We start from the raw sequence: 19,975 nt of genomic DNA on the forward strand, positions 1-19,975 counted from the left end.
AAGACACAAATTGGAGACAGTGGAGACAGTCAGCTGGAGCAGGAATGTGATGAGTCATTCCCACTGCGCCACTTTAAATGGTCTGAAGCTGGTATTAAAAGCCAGTTATGACCCAGAGCCTTTTAACTGGTTTCAGCTCATTACGGAGGAGTTCCATGGAAACACCTGACTGTTAAAAGTGTCTGAGCAAGGCCTCCAGAGAGCTGTTCACCTCAGACCGATGTGGAAGAGTTCTGATGTGGAGACACTTAGACAATGTCACCGTTCTCCAAATAGAGAATGAGTGAGGCAGATATTCTCTAACGAGGCTCGGCTGTCGCCTCTCATCCTGTAACGAGCTGCAGAGAGTGAAGGAGGACAAAAGAAACAGACCCTCTTCTATTCTCCAGGCGTTTCTCACTGTGGAGAGCTGCTCTTCCAGGCAGTAATTCTGGCCACGACGAGGCCTTTTAGTCATCGTTACTCTCAATATCTTGTTTATTTTCTGCTGTTCAGGGTTATAAACTTTTGATGAAGTTAAATCTGTGTTTCTGCAGGAACAATCTACCAGAAACACGCTGACTGTTTTAGCAGATGCTGCACTGCAAAAAACATGAAGTTTACCAAGTATTTTCTTCTTACGCACTGCAAAAAAAGGTGTTTAGTCTAAAAACCAGATCAAACAGTAAATCTGAGGGAAATGATCTTGCTGCATGGACAGATAATTTACCTTGACAAGATTTATTAAATTAAGATTATTAAATCTAGAAATAAGCATGTTGAAGACTTAAAATAAGAAATTAACTCTTTTTTGTTTCTTTGTTTGGTCTTTTTGTGTCTTTTTTTGTCTTTTTTGTGTCTTTTTTTGTCTTTTTGTGTCTTTTTATGTTACTTTTTTTTAATGTTTTTGTCTTTTTTGTGTCTTTTTTATCTTTTTGTCTTATTTGTGTCCTTTTGTGTCTTTTTTGTGTCTTTTTTTTGTCTTTTTTTGTCTTTTTGTGTCTTTTTATGTTACTTTTTTGTCTTTTGTGTCTTTTTTTAAATCTTTTTGTCTTTTTTGTGTCTTTTTTATCTTTTTGTCTTTTTTTGGTCCTTTTGTGTCTTTTTTTGGTCTTTTTGTGTCTTTTTATGTGACTTTTTGTGTCTTTTTTGTCTTTTTTTTGTCCTTTTGTGCCTTTTTATGTTACTTTTTTGTGTCTTTTTTGTCTTTTTTATCTTTTTGTCTTTTTTTTGGTCCTTTTGTGTCTTTTTTGTGTGTCTTTTTTTGGTCTTTTTGTGTCTTTTTATGTGACTTTTTTGTCTTTTTTTGATCTTTTTGTCTTTTTTGTGTCTTTTTCTTGGTCTTTTTTGTGACTTTTTGGGGTCTTTTTTTGGGTCTTTTTTCTTCTTTTTTGGGTCTTTTTGGGTCTTTTTTGTGGTCATTTTGGTAATTTTGTGTACAAAAGAGATAAATTAAAACTGCCAGCAGCGATGAACTGGCCTGATATCAGAGTGACCTGACAATTATTTGTTTCTTACTAAGATAAAAAAAAAACTTTATATTTACAAACAGTGGTGACAGGAAGTAGAATAAATCACACTGCAAAAAACATGAAGCTTACCAAGTATTTTCTTCTTACGCACTGCAAAAAAAGGTGTTTAGTCTAAAAACCAGATCAAACAGTAAATCTGAGGGAAATGATCTTGCTGCATGGACAGATAATTTACCTTGACAAGATTTATTAAATTAAGATTATTAAAGATAGAAATAAGCATGTTGAACACTTAAAATAATGAATTAACTCTTTTTTGTTTCTTTTTTTGGTCTTTTTGTGTCTTTTTGTGTCTTTTTTTGGTCTTTTTGTGTCTTTTTATGTTACTTTTTTGTCTTTTTTGTGTCTTTTTTTGTCTTTTTTATCTTTTTGTCTTTTTTTTGGTCCTTTTGTGTCTTTTTTGTGTGTCTTTTTTTGGTCTTTTTGTGTCTTTTTATGTGACTTTTTGTCTTTTTTTTATCTTTTTGTCTTTTTTGTGTCTTTTTCTTGGTCTTTTTTGGGTCTTTTTTGTGACTTTTTTGTGACTTTTTGGGGTCTTTTTTTGGGTCTTTTTTCTTCTTTTTTGGGTCTTTTTGTGTCTTTTTTGTGGTCATTTTGGTAATTTTGTGTACAAAAGAGATAAATTAAAGCTGCCAGCAGCGATGAACTGGCCTGATATCAGAGTGACCTGACAATTATTTGTTTCTTACTAAGATAAAAAAAACAACTTTATATTTACAAACAGTGGTGACAGGAAGTAGAATAAATCACACTGCAAAAAACATGAAGCTCACCAAGTATTTTCTTCCACTATCTAGCAATAGTATCTTAATTATATTCTTTTGAGTATAATTTTACCTACTGACCATAGCTTCATGTGCTTATGTAATTATCTTTTTTGTTTTGAAGTTATTTTAGGATTGACATTGTGAGCTTTTTCATGCTTTTCAATCTATTCAACTGTTTAATATGGTGAGTTTTTACCAAAAATATCGGTTCAAATTGAGAGTTTTAGTTGCATGTAGTTTAAATGTTATTTCAAAAGCATTTTCTACCACCAGTATCTACCCACAGATACTGAAATGAGGAAAAAAACATGCTCGTTTCAAGTCTTGCGGGCTCATTTTAATGTTACTACAGTTGGGCTTTTCAAGCCACAAATGCTCAAAATAAGTGTTTTTTGGACTTTGTCATTGGTTTTTCCAGTGCCTAGATATTAATACTTAAAGAATTCATTAACACTTTATATTAAAGTCCTTGTAATAACCATTAATTAACAAGTAATAAGGCCCTTGTAAGTCCTTACAAGATGCTTATTAACATTATTGTGTGTTTATAAGCTTATATAAGTGTTAATAATGGCATTACAAACACCCATGACCCACCCATTATGTCTTTGCCATGCCTTTATTAATCTTATTTTGTTTGCTTATTGATATTAAAATATACTTTATTGCTCATCTATTATAAGTTAACTAACAGTTAACTATGCTTTTTGCAACTACCGGATCTAAAGCGAGAACAATGCCTTATTACTTGTTAATTAATGGTTATTAAGGACCTTATTATTAAGCGTTACCAAGAATTCTTACAAAGAAACATCAACTTACTGCACTGGCAGATAATTTGACTTGTTTCGAGCATGTATTTGCTTAATTCTAGTTATTTATTTCTCTTTTTTTTGGTCAGTTGGTTTTTGCAGTGCAGGATTCCTGTACAGACATTTTACCCATCATGCTCTCTGTTTAGGTTAGTTCGGCAGTTAGAGCTCTTCTCCCATCATCACAGTTTAAATCAGGTCTCTGAGGAGTCGCCGCTCTAATATCTGAGATGAGAAACAGTCAGGAGTCAGGAGCAGGGCCGCTTATTCCTACAGGCCACCAAGGCGGCTGCCTAGGGCGCCAAATTGGCAGGGGGCGCCCCCTTGTGGCGCCCTTAAGCATACATCTTTGTTTTAACAACATTGATTAACGAAACATTTTTTAAAAAGCATTGTGAGCAGTTGGTTGTGAAATACCATAGTACTTACATTTTTACATTTCTTAATTTTTTATATATTTATTTTTATTGCATTTGTACATTTTATTTATTTTCAGTCTTTACAATCAACAGATATACTATATCTATATAACTACAGCTGTATTTGTGATATGACAAAATGGATTTGGTTTCAAACCTGAACTGCTCTGGTGTGAGAACATTTTGGGCGAACAACATTGGAGAGCCAATAAACGGGAATAAACATTGCATTATTATGCTTTAATCATAATCAGAGGCATTATCAAACTTTCCTAAAAATACAACAATAAAGTTAATTGAAATGATTATTCCTCACGTAACCAGATTATCTGGGCTAAACCTTAAAAAACACTTTTACCACAGAGGTGGCAACTAAAAAAACCCCACTCCATTTTTTTGAGGTATTTTAGAAGAATAAACACAATTTTTATTCTTTATTTTGATGTTCACAGCTGACCAGAAAACCAAAGGGAACTTAACTTAAACACACAGTCTCATTGAAAATGGCGAGATTTTAATCTTATGACAGATGTTATGAGACATTTAGAGCTGCAGAAAATCAGATTCTTACTGAAAAATCACACTGTAAAAAAAGATAAACAATAGCTACTCAATAAAATGTAGGCAACAGATTGCACGCAATATTATTAATTAAATCTAACTACGTTACAAGTTGAGTTAATAACAACTTAACAGGAAGTGCCTGTCAATTAAAAACGGACTAATTCTATTGTGTTGGATTCATTCAAAATTCTCTTGATTTAGAATTACACACACATAAAGATTATATTTAATGTGATCAAAATAAGAAGATTCCATTTCAAACATTTTTATATTAAAGTTACTTAAACAACTGCCTCAAAATCAAGGACGCATTTATATTTAATACATTTTATCAAATGTATTAAGTAAAATGAAATGACTACAGAATAGAAGTGCTCTTAATAGAAGGAAAGGACTTTTATGTTATTTTTTTATTTATTTTTATTCCTGTCTCTGCTTATTTTTTATGTTTTTTATATGTATACATGTTTGGGTACATGTATATATAGGTATAATCTTTTTTTATTAATTTTTTCTCCTACATCTCTCTACTTTTCATTATGAGATACATAAATGAATACAACTTAAATGACCTTTTTATGTAAACGTGTACTTGTAAATGTGTTTGGTGTCTGTTGTGACTGATATGTTTTATGTTCAAAATGAGGAAAATCAATAAAAAGAGTTGGAGAAAAAAAAAGGAAAATGGTGAGATTTTAATGTCACCTTCACCCGAGAATGAATTATAATTCTTGGACGAGGTGGTTTCATCGTTTTATTTCATAGAAGCAGAGAGACATTAATGTCTGTCCATCACTCAGAGGCGACATATTGAATGAACAATGTGTTGGAGAACAAGTCGGTTGTGTCTTCACTGTAAATTTTCACACAAACTTTCCGAGAGGAGCGAGACAGGACTGACACACATTCATCACCTGACTTGTGACTGAAACACGGACAAACAAGACACATGCAATCATTTTTTTGACGGACAAAGTCGGTGCAGAGAGACATAAAGGACACCTGACGGAGGAGCAGATGGGCCATTTCAGGACTCATAAAGCCGGAGGAAAGTCAGAAACGCCATAAAAAGTAGAGAAGAATGAGAGTCAGAGTGCTACATCACAGAACAACATCACAGTCTGGACTCACATGAAGCACAATTAATCCAAGCTCACAGTATGGAACAGTGCAATATCCAACAAATAATACTGCTTCTCCTGTGATTTTAAGGCAAAATATGAGTAAAATGTAATAATATTAAGAGCCAAGCCAAGTGACAGTTTATGTTCATTTTATGTCAAACAAATTAAATTGGAATATATGTGTCAGTAAAGCTGTCATTATTTATTAACCACACTATTTCATAGTGTTGGGACAACGAAGCTTCATGAAGCATTTTCTTTATTTACGGAGCCCAAGAGATGGCGCTCTTTGTTCAACAAAGGGCTGAAAACACACTCAATCACCATTGTTGAAGACTTTTTTTTTTTTTAAAGCCAAGACCTCCATCTAGTGGGGTCAAAACATAAAGGAAATGCTTCACGTTGTCCCAACACTAGCTACTACGAATACAAAAGATAATAATAGATTTATATGATGAAATAATAAAAAGTTTGGCTGCAAAAACATTTCTGTCCATTCATTTCAAGGCAAAATGAGAGAAAACACTATGGTCTCAATCACTAGTAAAAAATCTTCTTCAAGACAATCTGATGTTAATAGTGTAAATAATGGCCCCATTTAGAAGAAAATAGAAGATAAAGAATCGTATGATTTGGGGCGGGGCTACCTTTGATTGACAGGTCACTAACAAGGCAACGTGTCAATAAAGTTATATATAACGTTATATAGATTAAAAAAGGACATTTAGGGGTTTGGTCTCATAACTTTGACCCTTTCACTGTATTTTCGAGTTAATATTTGAACATTTTACAACAGTTTTACAACAGTTTGATCTGAACATTTATTCAGCAGGAAATCTGAAATATGTGAAAATATTGAGATTCCAATAAAACAAGTTTTTATTCAGTTTGACAGTTTAATGTTATTGTGTTTTTTATTAGAGCAGCAAAGTAACTGAGTACATTTACTCTCCTGTAGTCACAGTATTTAATACTCCATTACATTTATCTGGCAGCTTCAGTTACTTTACAGATTAGTCAAACTAAATATAGTCAATAGTTATTATTACAGGTTAATCTAGCAGAAGTTTATAGAGGCATTACATTATTTTACCAGCTGCAACATTTGGAAAGTAACTAAATACATGAAATCAACTATACATCAGTAATAGTATTCATTTAAAAAATAATAATAAAAAGAATGAAAATCTACCGAGTAGAAAACAGGTAAAATATGTGAAGTTATAATACAAGAGGATTAGTTTTATCAATAAAACATCTGGGAAATGGAAGGAAGATTTTCTCCCCTAAAATATAAACAAAAACTGTAAAATATCAGAAAACTGTCTGTCTTGACTGACTGTCACAAATATTCACTGAAAATCTGTGAGAAAATCTCTGTGAGCAGAGAGGAGAGGACAGGAGAGGCTGTTTACACAGAGCAGAGAGGAGAGGACAGGAGAGGCTGTTTACACAGAGCAGAGAGGAGAGGACAGGAGAGGCTGTTTACACAGAGCAGAGGGGAGAGGACAGGAGAGGCTGTTTACACAGAGCAGAGAGGAGAGGACAGGAGAGGCTGTTTACACAGAGCAGAGGGGAGAGGACAGGAGAGGCTGTTTACACAGAGCAGAGAGGAGAGGACAGGAGAGGCTGTTTACACAGAACAGAGAGGAGAGGACGGGAGAGGCTGTTTACACAGAGCAGAGAGGAGAGGACAGGAGAGGCTGTTTACACAGAGCAGAGAGGAGAGGACAGGAGAGGCTGTTTACACAGAGCAGAGAGGAGAGGACAGGAGAGGCTGTTTACACAGAGCTGAGAGGAGAGGACAGGAGAGGCTGTTTACACAGAGCAGAGAGGAGAGGACAGGAGAGGCTGTTTACACAGAGCAGAGAGGAGAGGACAGGAGAGGCTGTTTACACAGAGCAGAGAGGAGAGGACAGGAGAGGCTGTTTACACAGAGCAGAGAGGAGAGGGGGAGACAGTCTGTCCTCTCACAGAGACACTGAGGAACCAGACAGAAACCCAAAGCCAGGATAAAGAGGTTCAGTGAATGTGGTGTTGATGGTCTGGATGTGGATCAGAGAGCCAGAGGAGACTCTGTAGAAGGACAGAATGCCAGCAGGACAGTCCACATACACTCCTACTCTACCAGAGGGGGGGTTGAGGAAGAGTCTGATGCTTTTGGAGAAGGATGTTTCTCTATCATTGTGCCTGCCAGTGTGAACACCATCAGAGACCCTCAGACTCCAGGACTGATCATTACATCCAAACCAACAGTCATCACTGTCTCCTCTCCGTCTGATTCCTCTGTAACTCACTGATACATCAACATCTCCACTCCACTCGACCTCCCAGTAACAGCGACCAGTCAGACCATCTCTACACAGCAGCTGAGGACAGTCAAACCTGTCTGGATGATCAGGGTACGGCTGATCCTCCTCCATTCTCACATATGTCAGCGTCCTGTTGTTGTCAGACAGTCTGATGTTCCTGCTGACTGTGTTTGTGTCGACTGTGAGTTCACAACGATCTGATGGAGAGAAAAAGAAAAGCAGCAGTTAGAACCTGATGACAGCAGAGCAACATCACGCTGATATTATCCATCAAACATTCAGCAGCAACTGATGGGACACGATGAGACACCTCCTGTCCCCTATAGATCTCCTGTCCCCTATAGATCTCCTGTCCCCTACAGATCTCCTGTCCCCTATAGACAGGGTTCGTAGAATTCAGAACCAAATGCAGCCATCACATTTCAATGCACAAACAATACTGTTTTACAGGAGGAGGACTTTAAACAGCTGTTCTATTGTATCTATTGCATTTTTTTTTTGTCTTTTCAATTTTTTTTTTGCAAAGCTTGTCTTTACTCTCTCAAATAATCAAGCATCCACAAAACTTTTCATTAGATATTTTTATTTTCCTAATTATTTCAAATAAACCTTTTATATCTTCTGACTGCTGAGAGGACCTTCACAGCTTCTCTCAGTTTCCTTTTGTTTGCTAACGAGCCACGGGCCGTTAATAGCTAACAGGCTAACAGTTAGCTCTGTAGCAGTACAGTGTGTATGTGCTAACAGTTAGCTCTGTAGCAGTACCGTGTGTATGTGATAACAGGCTAACAGTTAGCTCTGTAGCAGTACAGTGTGTATGTGCTAACAGGCTAACAGTTATCTCTGTAGCAGTACAGTGTGTATGTGCTAACAGGCTAACAGTTAGCTCTGTAGCAGTACAGTGTGTATGTGATAACAGGCTAACAGTTAGCTCTGTAGCAGTACAGTGTGTATGTGCTAACAGGCTAACAGTTAGCTCTGTAGCAGTACAGTGTGTATGTGCTAACAGGCTAACAGTTAGCTCTGTAGCAGTACAGTGTGTATGTGCTAACAGGCTAACAGTTAGCTCTGTAGCAGTACAGTGTGTATGTGCTGCTGCTGCAGGAGGTGTTCACTTAGCGATCTCTGTTTGTTTACAACAAGCACCAGACACTCTGTGAACAGTTAGTGATGGCGGTTAATTCACCATCACTATGTTTATTATTATAATTAGCCATGCTGCTTTGTTTATGATCAGCTGCTGATGTTGTGCACAGTTAGTGACGGCGGCCATAGTTGCGTCTCCCGTGTTGAATCCGTCGCGTATGTGATCATGGATCACGGTCGAATCTGTTGCTAGGCGATTAAGCTACGATCGAAAGTGCTCTCTTTTCTTTGGCAGTGCGATCTACTTCACAAATAAAAATAACATTCAAATGCAGAGACCGCTTGCTGGAATACCGAACTGTCCCTGAAGGCAACACGCATCAGCAGTTTTACATGAATTTACCTCTAAAACAACTCCGTCTGGTAACGTTCTGTTATTATCTCATAGCGTGATGAATGTGCAGGTCACAACTTGTCCACCAGAGCGTTTTGGCGTTATGGGATTGTGTATTTGATGAGTTTAATGAGGGAAACCAAGAAATACAATTAGCCTCCGTAACATAGCTCTGAGCAGCCCACGGCTCTGCTCCGCCGTTCTAAAAAATAGCTGGCACCGACAATTAAAGGTAACAAACATACTCCTAAAACTACAGTATAGGGATTATTATATTATTTTTAATAGGCCTATTTTACACATTCTAAATATTATCCAGCAATATTTCAATGACTTTTCCAAGACCTTACAGAGGATTTTATTTTTCAATAACTTTTCAAGGACCTAGAAATTAAATTTTCAATTTCCATAACTTTTCAAGGTTTTTCATGACCGTACGAACCCTGTATAGATCTCCTGTCCCCTGCAGATCTCCTGTCCCCTATAGATCTCCTGTCCCCTATAGATCTCCTGTCCCATATAGATCTCCTCTCCCCTACAGATCTCCTGTCTCCTACAGATTTCCTGTCCCCTATAGATCTCATGTCCCATATAGATCTCCTGTCTCCTATAGATCTCTTGCCCACTACAGATCTCCTGTCCCCTATAGATCTCCTGTCCCCTACAGATCTCCTGTCCCCTATAGATCTCCTGTCCCCTATAGATCTCCTGTCTCCTATAGATCTGCTGTCCCCTAGAGATCTCCTGTCCCCTACTGATCTCCTGTCCCCTATAGATCTCCTGTCCCATATAGATGTCCTCTCCCCTACTGATCTCCTGTCTCGTATAGATCTGCTGTCCCCTAGAGATCTCCTGTCCCCTACAGATCTCCTGTGTATGTGTTGTGATGTATAAACACACTTACACTTCCTCAGACCTGATGTCATCCAGTGGACTCCAGCAGGCTCCGCCCTGAAAGGAGGATGCCGTTATTCTCTACATTTATAATTATATTACTGTCTGACAGTGTCCCCTGTCTCTCTATCCTACCTGGCAGTGTCCCCTCCGTCTGTCCTACCTGGCAGAGTCCCCTCTGTCTATCCTACCTGACAGTGTCCCCTCTGTCTTACCTGACATTGTCCCCTCTGTCTGTCCTACCTGAGAGTGTCCCCTCTGTCTGTCCCACCTGAGAGTGTCCAGTCTGTCTATTCTACCTGAAAGTGATCCCTCTGTCTGTCCTACTTGAGAGTGTCCAGTCTTTCTATCCTACCTGAGAGTGTCCCCTCTGTCTGTCCTACCTGAGAGTGTCCAGTCTGTCTGTCCTACCTGAGAGTGTCCAGTCTGCAGCGTGGATCCTCCAGCAGCTTCTGTCCTGAGCTTCCTGGATGGTTGTAGCTCAGGTCCAGGACTCTCAGGTGGGAAGGGTTGGATCTCAGAGTTGAGGCCAGAGAAGCACAGCCGTCCTCTGAGACCAGACAGCCGGAAAGACTGAACACACAGAGAGAGAAATATGAACAACAACAACATGCTGATGGAAAGAGAAAGAAACTAAAAACATATTCACATCACAAGTTTATCCATCAATAATATCCATTAATTAATAATATACATGTGCTGAACAAAATGCTGAATCCTGACCTGAGAGTTCCCAGTTTACAATGTGGACTCTCCAGTCCAGGAGACAGCCTCTTCACTCCTGAATCCTGCAGGTCGTTGTTACTCAGGTCCAGCTCTCTCAGACTGGAGGACTGGGAGCTGAGGACTGAGGACAGAGCTCCACAGCTTCTCTCTGACAGGTTACAGACACTCAGCCTGAGGACACATCAACCAACAAGAAGAGAAGCATCAGTACTGTTAAATGTTAAGTAATTTATCCGTGCAACAGGTGTGTGGCGGCCCTGTTACACTCTGGACTTGGCAAGAGTCTCTGGTGTTTGTGATCTGGAAGAGTTGAACCGGATATCTGGTATCTGTATCGTGAGAGGCCGGCTTTGACCAGTGAGGGTCAGGCAGACTGTCAAGGGATGGCCATGCAGTGACTATTCTTCACGTGGCCAGCAGAAGACAGAGGATCTACTTACACTGAGATGTATGCTTGTTTGCTATCCAACTGTTAATATGTTTTGTTTTGTTTTGTTTTGTTAATTAATGTCTCTTTTTTTGTTTAAATTGAGACTTGTGTAACATTTGTGATCATTGTGTCATTTTTATCATGTAAATGGTAAAAGGGGATTGGATAAATGGAGGGAGAAAAGGCAATATCGGCTTTTTTACATTACATTACATTACATGTCATTTAGCTGATGCTTTTGTCCAAAGCGACTTACAATAAGTGCATTCAACCTGATGGTACTAGACATAGACCACAGGAATCAAGTAAGTACATCACTTTAAGAGCCAACTGTCATTGCTACAGGAGTGCTATATGTTAAAGAAGAAAAGAAGAAGAGAAAAAAAAGGAAGCAAATTTTTTTTCTCCAATATATGTTAGGTGACCATGACTTAACCGAGGTATGGTTGGAAGAGATAGGTCTTGAGCCTGCGGCGGAAGATGTACAGGCTGTCTGAGGTCCTGATGTCGGTGGGGAGCTCGTTCCACCATTTGGGAGCCAAGACAGAGAAAAGTCTGGAGGAGGTTTTGAGGCGAGTTGACCCACGCAAGGTGGGAGTCGCCAGCTGTTTGGCTGATGCAGAGCGGAGAGGACGGGCAGGGGTGTAGAGTTTGACAAGGTCCTGGATGTAAGTAGGACCTGAGCCATTAGCAGCGGAGTACGCCAGAGCTAGAGTCTTGAAGCGTATCCGCGCAGCCACCGGTAGCCAGTGGAGGGAGCAGAGGAGGGGTGTTGTGTGCGAAAAGAATCGGCTTCAAGAATCTGCCCCAAAAAATCGGCAGCACATATCGGGGATCGGTTAAGACTGATGTCAAAATAATCGGTATCGGCATCTGCCTTAAAAAAACGTATCGGTCGACCACTAGCGGTTACACCATCATATTCTGCAGCATTGATTAGTCAAGAAAGCCACGTAGTTTCATCCTCTGAACCATACAGATGTTATGTGAGTTAAGTCCCACCCCGTTTCTCGATTTGTCAAAAATTGAAATGTCCCGGGCACATACTCCACCAATCTATGTGTGTTTTTGGAAATTTCAATAGACCGGCTTCGTTAAAACATTTTCTTTAAAATTAGTTGTTAGGCGCAGACGACGGAGCAGAGGCGTCACCGGAGTAACCGGAGTCTGACGCTGATACCTGTTGTAGCATGGAGGAATACAGCGAAAGTCACAGTCCGTTTGAAGACAAACGGTCAGTAACGCAGCCTATTATTTACTGTACAGTTTTATTTTATTGCTTGCTATGTCTTTTCTAAACGCTTATAATTTGCCCCTCGAGTTTTAGGTAGCCTTACTATGATTATAAGTCTAGTAAAATCTTGCTGCATACAAGCAAAGCTCACAATGTGACGTGAGCATTTCTTGTCAATAATAATAAAAACGTTGCAAGTAAACTGTTTTGTGTATTGATTTATCAGACTTGCCTTTTATGCAGTTTGTCATAGGGTTGTTTATATTAGATAAACTGCATAAGAATTCCGTTGTGGATACCATAAAATCAGCTAGCATACTAACATAACAAAACATTACCATAATAATGTTTGCAGGAGGAGTATGTGTTGATCTGATATAAAACTGTGTTTCTCTATGTGCGAATGTAGGGTAGGTTTATAAACCCACTGCGGAAATGAATGCAGGAATTAAAATAAATACATACTAATTTATTTATGCATATTTTCTTCATCATCTTATTTTTATTCAGGTAAATCAGAATGAGTCCATGGTCCCTATCAGCATTCGTCCTGCAGACACGGAGGAGGGTCCAGTCTTGGAGCACCGGGTCCCAAGTTGGTGCACAAGTTGGCCTATAAAAACTACAGGACTACAATTGCTAATATGTATACGATCATAATTTTTATATAGTTTGTGAAGGTTATTTGAACTATGTTCTATGCACTCAGATCATTTGCATTGTTTGTTCATTTGCACTTTTCCAAATTCGTACATAGAATATATTTGCATTCAATAATATATTTCTCATTTTGTGTATATTTTGTGAATATCATTTGCCCCTTGTTCATTTGCACAGATACATTTATTCTCATTTTGTTTTTTAGAAGTCACTTACACTGTTTGGATTTTGTTACACTTTTGCATTCGATGGGTTTCTTTATATTTGTATGTAGTTGGTGAAGATGGTTTCCACTATTTGTAAAATGTTTGCATTTGTTGTTCATTATCAAATGATAAAATATTTATCTGAAAAAAGGTAATTTTGGTTCAGTGCCTCATTTATGACATAACATAGTAATATATAATAATATAATAATTTCAGAACTTTTTTGGACACATCTACCTGTTTAATAAATAAAGTATAAATGGCAGTTACTTGCTAAGGAAATGTTAGATCAAGACAAAAAATTTTTTTGGGACGAGTAAAACATCTTACTACACATTTCTAAAGGAAAAAAAAACTTCCTGAGGTTCCGTTTGAGTTCACAGTAAGTAACACTCAGGTTCTGCTGAAAACAATGATGTATGACATTTAATGCTGATGAGTGCTAAAATAAGGTCAGAATTACAAAATCAATACAGGTCAGTCAGGCGCCCCCAAAATGGTCTCGGTCTTTAAGGGTTAATATTCAGCTTGGATCCATGCAACTCGTCACACACGCTCTGCACGGAACATGGGTGTTGTGACTGATGACCAGCTGACCTTTAAGGTTCCTGTGGCCACAATTGCCCAATCATGTCGATTCTCCCTGTACAACATCAGGAAGATCAGACCCTACCTGACCGAACAATCCACACAACAACTCCTGGTTCTTGCCCTCGTGTTATCACATTTAGACTACTGCAACTCTCTACTGGCAGGTCTTCCTGCTGCACCACCAAGCCTCTGCAGATGATCTGTCTGGTCCTTAACCAGCACAGGAGAGCACATGCCACTCCTCATCTCTCTCTCTGGCTCCTGGTCTCAGCTCCTTGTATCTGTTTACAGACAGCAGCACAGCTCCTGCTGATCTAAACTCCTTTGTTCAGGTCCACAAACCCTTCCGCACACTACTGTTGGCACTGTCCGCTCACAACTACCTAAAAGCACTTCCTTCCACATCCTAATGGACTCAATTTAACCCACGGCACTGACTCACATGTTGTTTCTTGACTTCATCTTTGTTTGTGTTGTATTAACTCTCAAATGTACGTCGCTTTGGATAAAAGTTGGCTGAATGACATTGTAGAATTGTAGAATAAATGCAAAGAGAAACAAAAACATGTTCTTCCGCTGCGGTTGAAACACAACCAGGGACACACAAAAGGTACTTTTTGAGTTTAGTTCCTGAATTATTTTATCTGGTTTCATAGTTCCAAGAACTTTCTGGTCAAAAAGGGGTTCAGAAAATTGATATATATATATATATATATATATATATGTATATATATAAATATAAATAACATTCAGAGAGTAGCTTCCTGGCTACACTTTCTAACCCAAACAGCTTCTCTCATCTTAATTTTATATAAGTGTAAACTTATATTTACACTTATAATAAAAGTGTAAATATTCTTTGTAGTGGGCTATGTAGCACTTTTCTCTTTTTTCTGTTTCTCCTGGACCCTCTCCATGAAAAAAAAACATTTTTTAAAGAAAACAAAATGTTTGCTGTGTGTGTGTGTGTGTGTGTGTGTGTGTGTGTGTGTGTGTTTGTATCAACACTGGGGATTTAAAGGTTGTCTTCTTTGTGACACTCTGCATGGAGCTGAAAGTTTGAAGAAACATTTCATATAATTTAAGACAAACTAATGATCTGACCTGAGAGTTCCCAGTTTACAATGTGGACTCTCCAGTCCAGGACACAGCCGCTCCACTCCTGAATCCTGCAGGTCGTTGTTACACAGGTCCAGCTCTCTCAGACTGGAGGACTGGGAGCTGAGGACTGAGGACAGAGCTTCACAGCTTCTCTCTGACAGGTTACAGCCACTGAGACTGAAGACACAATAACAAAGAAAGGTGTAAGTTAAAAAGAGAGCAAAGTATTAAAGTTAAGGCACATGAATCCAACGACTTCTGTACTCACAGAGCTTTGTTGGAGGCTTTGACCACTGGCAGCAGCCTCAGAAGAGCCTCCTCTGAAGCAGAGTATTTCTTCAGGTCAAACACGTCCAGATTTGTTTCTGATGACAGTAAGATGAAGACCAGAGCTGACCACTGAGCAGGAGACAGTTCATCTGAGGAGAGACGTCCTGATCTCAGGGACTTTTGGATCTTCTTCACTAGAGAACGATCATTCAGTTCATTCAGACAGTGGAACAGGTTGATGCTTCTCTCTGGAGACAGATCCTCACTGATCTTCTTCTTGATGTACTGGACTGTTTCCTGATTGGTCTGTGAGCTACTTCCTGTCAGTGTCAGCAGACCTCGTAGGAGATTCTGATTGGTCTCCAGAGAAAGACCCAGGAGGAAGCGAAGGAACAAGTCCAGGTGTCCATTTGGACTCTGTAAGGCCTTGTCCACAGCACTCTGGTAGAGACACTCTGTTGGTTCCTCTGCCATCAGATTGACTCCAGACTTGATGAAGGTCAGATGAACATGAAGAGCAGCCAGAAACTCATGAACACTCAGATGGACGAAGCAGAACACCCTGTCCTGGTACAGTCCTCTCTCCTCTCTAAAGACCTGTGTGAACACTCCTGAGTACACTGAGGCTGCTGTGATATCGATGCCACACTCTGTCAGGTCTGAGTCATAGAAGATCAGGTTTCCTTTCTGCAGCTGATCAAAAGCCAGTTTTCCCAGAGACTCAATCATCTTCCTGCTCTCTGGACTCCACTGTGGATCTGTCTCAGCTCCTCCATCATATTTGATATTCTTCACTTTGGACTGAACCACCAGGAAGTGGATGTACATCTCAGTCAGGGTCTTGGGCAGTTCTCCTCCTTCTCTGGTTTTCAACAGATCCAGAACTGTAGCAGAGATCCAGCAGAAGACTGGGATGTGGCACATGATGTGGAGGCTTCGTGATTTCTTGATGTGGGAGATGATTCTGCTGGCCTGCTTCCTATCTTTGAATCTCTTCCTGAAGTACTCCTTCTTCTGTGGGTCAGTGAACCCTCTGACCTCTGTCACCATGTCAACACAGCCAGCAGGGATCTGACTGGCTGCTGCAGGTCGTGTGGTTATCCAGAGGCGAGCAGAGGGAAGCAGTTTCCCCCTGATGAGGTTTATCAGCAGCACATCCACTGAGGTGGACTCTGTGACATCAGTCAGGATCTCAGTGTTGTGGAAGTCCAGAGGAAGTCGACACTCATCCAGACCGTCAAAGATCAACACAACGTGGAACTCTTCAAACCTGCAGATTCCTGCTTCTTTGATTTCAGGAAAGAAGTGATCAACAAGTTCCACCAAGCTAAACTTTTTCTCTTTCAGCACATTCAGCTCTCTGAAAGTGAATGGAAATATGAAGTGGATGTCCTGGTTGGTTTTGTCTTCAGCCCAGTCCAGAGTGAACTTCTGTGTTAAGACCGTTTTCCCAATGCCAGCCACTCCCTTTGTCAGCACTGTTCTGATTGGTTCATCTCTTCCAGGTGGGGCTTCAAAGATGTCTTCTTGTCTGATTGTTGTTTCTGGTCTGTCTGGTTTCCTGGATGCTGTTTCAATCTGTCTGACTTCATGTTCCTTATTGACCTCTGCAGTCCCTCCCTCTGAGATGTAGAGCTCTGTGTAGATCTGATTCAGAAGGGTCTGCTTTCCTGCTTTAGAGATCCCCTCAAACACACACTTGAACTTCTTCTGAAGGTTAGACTTCAGATTACGCTGACAAACTCCAGAATAACTTCCTGATTGAACAAACAACAAATATGATCAATGAATACATTGTTTTTGTTTAAATCTATTTCTGAATCATCAGTAAGAGTCCCATTTATCCAGCATAATAATCTTTAGAGAGGTGGTCTTACTTCTCTGCAGACAGTCAGCCAGATCCTTCTGCTCCATTGTCCTCAGGAAGTGCAGTGTGATCTTCAGAAAGGCCTCTCTGCCGCTCCTCATCTGCTCTTCATCCTCCCTCTGAGTGTCAGAGGATTCTTGGTAATCTGGACTCAGAACCTTCTGGATCTTCTTCAGCTCAGTCTTCACAAAAATGCTGATGTTCTCCTCCAGCAGCTGGAAAACAGTGTTATAATAATTAACCTGTCAAACTAGAATCATGGAACCAAACATCCTGTTGGACTGACGGATGCTCAACTGGTCTATGAACAGCAACATGGAGATGATTATGAACAGAAAAAATGATACATAAGTTGCTGTACTTGTACAGACCAGAAATATGGAGTCCAGGTCTGTCTGATGCTGCTGGGCAGACTGACCATCGGGAACCTCTGAGCTCTGCTTGTCCACTCTGTGGAGGAATCATAAAAAATCAGCTCACGTTCTGAATTATATGGAGGTACTTGAAGAAGGGAGGTCAGAGAAAGAGAGAGAGAGAGAGAGAGAGAGAGAGGGGTATGACACAATGTAACAGTTGTCCCAAGGTCAGAATTAAACCTGGGACGTCACAGTAACGTGGAATGATCCTCACCTTCTAGTGGAGCGGTGTCCGTCTTTGAAGAATAGAGGAGGAGCCATAGATCTGTCACTCTTCATGGACACACCGCTGGGTTCAGGTTCTTTCGGCTTCCTCCTGATAGAAACACAAGATAAATAGAATAAATAATAATAAAAAATAATAGCAAGTTGGCACCAGCAACCAGACAAAAAAGTTGCTGAGGGTGAGAGGCACCCGGTGGGTGTGGACATCCTCATACTGTTGGAGTTCTCCCAAGGGAACAAGAGGGTCAGCTCTATGCTACTGCATATCACAAGGCTATAACAAACACTATGTTCAAGCAAAGAGTTGCTATAAGTTTAGTTGGTACCGGAGCACTCTAGGCCAAAGATTGATGATTGATTTTGTGATCGTATCATCAGATCTGCGGCCATATGTCTTGGACAAAAAAAGCCCTTCTTCTTTAGCACATTGCGAAACACTTACATAGCACTCCTGTAGCGGTTACAGTTGGCTCTTAAAAGTTATGCACTCTCTTCATTCCTGTGGTCTCAGGCTTGTACCTTCAGGTTGAATGCACTTATTGTAAGTCGCTTTGGACAAAAGTGTCAGCTAAATCACATGTAATGTAAAGAGAGTAGCAGAGCTGTGGTGAGTCGGATCAGGTCCGATAAAAACACATCGTTTGGTTTTGAAATCTTCACCTTCTGGTGGAGTGGTGTCCATCTTTGAAGAATAGAGGAGGATCCATTGATCTGTCACTCTTCATGGACACACAGCTGGGTTCAGGTTCTTCCAGCTTCCTCCTGATAGACACACAAGATAAATAGAATAAATAACAATATAAATAATAGCAAGTTGGCACCACCAACCAGACAAACCTGTAAAAACCTCTGCCTGGGGCAGGGATGAAACTACCACACATGGAAAAACAGGCTCCAGAACCAAACTCCTGGAGAGGGGCTGGTCTCTCTTTTGTCGGAGTTGCCGAGGGTGTGAGGCACCCGGTGGGTGTGGGCATCCTCATACTGTTGGAGTTCTCCCAAGGGAACAAGAGGGTCAGCTCTATGCTACTGCATATCACAAGGCTATAACAAACATTATGTTCAAGCAAAGAGTTGCTATAAGTTTACTTGGTACCAGAGCACTCTAGGCCAAAGATCGATGATTGATTTTGTGATCGCATCATCAGATCTGCCGCCGTATGTCTTGGACAGAAAAAGTTCTTCTTCTTTAGCACATTGCGAAACACTTAGCACACCTGTAGCAGTTACAGTTGGCTCTTAAAAGTTATGCACTCTCTTGATTCCTGTGGTCTAAGGCTTGTACCTTCAGGTTGAATGCACTTATTGTAAGTCGCTTTGGACAAAAGTGTCAGCTAAATGACATGTAATGTAAAGAGAGTAGCAGAGCTGTGGTGAGTTGGATCTGGTCCGATAAAAACATGTCGCTTGGTTTTGAAATCCTCACCTTCTAGTGGGGGGCGTCCGTCTTTGAAGAATAGAGGACGATCCATAGATCTGTCACTCTTCATGGACACACAGCTGGGTTCAGGTTAGTCAGTGGTTTCATTCACCTGCTGTACACTTTATATTTGTATCTTGGTAGATTTAAGTTCTGTCTGATTAATTCATTATTTAATTCAAACACGTTTCAGTGCTTCTGTTAAAGCTGGATCCAGTGCAGTTTGCAGATGAGAAGTTATGTTTGTGACGTTCTGACTTCTCCAACTTCACACACTTAACAAGTGTGAATAGTGACGCTGTCTATTTTTATGTTTCTCTGACTTTAAAATGGAAGCGAGCTCGCTTAAGAAGGAGTTTTGTCCACTCTGCTAGTGACACACTTCACAGACTGCCTTGCTGAAATGCTGCTTTGGTATTTGGTATGTAGTCAGAGACTCGGTGTTCTGTCATTAACTGTATGTTGCTGTGTTTGGTATGTGTCAGATCTGAGTCTTCTTCTGTACGGGCTGTGAACACAAATCTCCCTCCGGGACAATACAGTCTGAAGTCTATCTTCATCTTTACTGTTTTAATTACCCTGTTGAGCATCCATCTTTGACCTTCTCAGGATAATCCATTGACCTGTCAGTCTTTATGGACCCAGGTCCGGGTCCAGGTCCAGGACAGTCTGGTCTCTGATAGCACCTGAAAGAAAGAAAGAAATAAAGTTCACATATTGTGCCATGTGTCCTCCTTCGTCCTCCATGTTCCCGTGTCCCCTGTGATCAGACAATTTTAGAATAAGCTAAAGCTAACATTATATTAAAGCTAACATTATATTAAAGCTAACGTTATATTGAAGCTAATGTTATATTAAAGCACATAAATCAGCTGAACCACCTTAAAACATTAATGAACAGACGAAAGTTGTTGATCAGATAAGTTACTTACACTGAAGATTTTA

The 19,975-nt window shown here is 39.9% G+C and overlaps 1 protein-coding gene across 2 annotated transcripts; it reads right to left on the reverse strand.

Moving 5' to 3' along the window:
* Window positions 1-5,597: 5,597 nt before the first annotated feature.
* Window positions 5,598-19,716, reverse strand: LOC131959049 (NLR family CARD domain-containing protein 3-like). 2 transcript variants are annotated; one of them, XM_059324145.1, is made up of 11 exons: window positions 19,609-19,716; window positions 18,271-18,372; window positions 17,600-17,701; window positions 17,341-17,419; window positions 16,980-17,184; window positions 15,101-16,859; window positions 14,836-15,009; window positions 10,607-10,780; window positions 10,295-10,456; window positions 9,894-9,940; window positions 5,598-7,706 (listed from the first exon to the last, which is right to left on the reverse strand). In XM_059324145.1, exons 1-11 carry the CDS (start codon window positions 19,647-19,649, stop codon window positions 7,168-7,170), a joined length of 3,384 nt encoding a protein of 1,127 aa, XP_059180128.1. In that variant the 5' UTR covers window positions 19,650-19,716; the 3' UTR covers window positions 5,598-7,167. The 2 variants fall into 2 exon arrangements, with proteins under 2 accessions (XP_059180128.1, XP_059180129.1); XM_059324146.1 differs by lacking the exons at window positions 18,271-18,372; window positions 19,609-19,716 and adding an exon at window positions 19,076-19,301 and having other exon boundaries at window positions 17,600-17,639.
* Window positions 19,717-19,975: the final 259 nt, after the last annotated feature.

This window comes from Centropristis striata, chromosome 21 (genome assembly GCF_030273125.1).
Source record: "Centropristis striata isolate RG_2023a ecotype Rhode Island chromosome 21, C.striata_1.0, whole genome shotgun sequence".
Taxonomy (NCBI): domain Eukaryota; kingdom Metazoa; phylum Chordata; class Actinopteri; order Perciformes; family Serranidae; genus Centropristis; species Centropristis striata.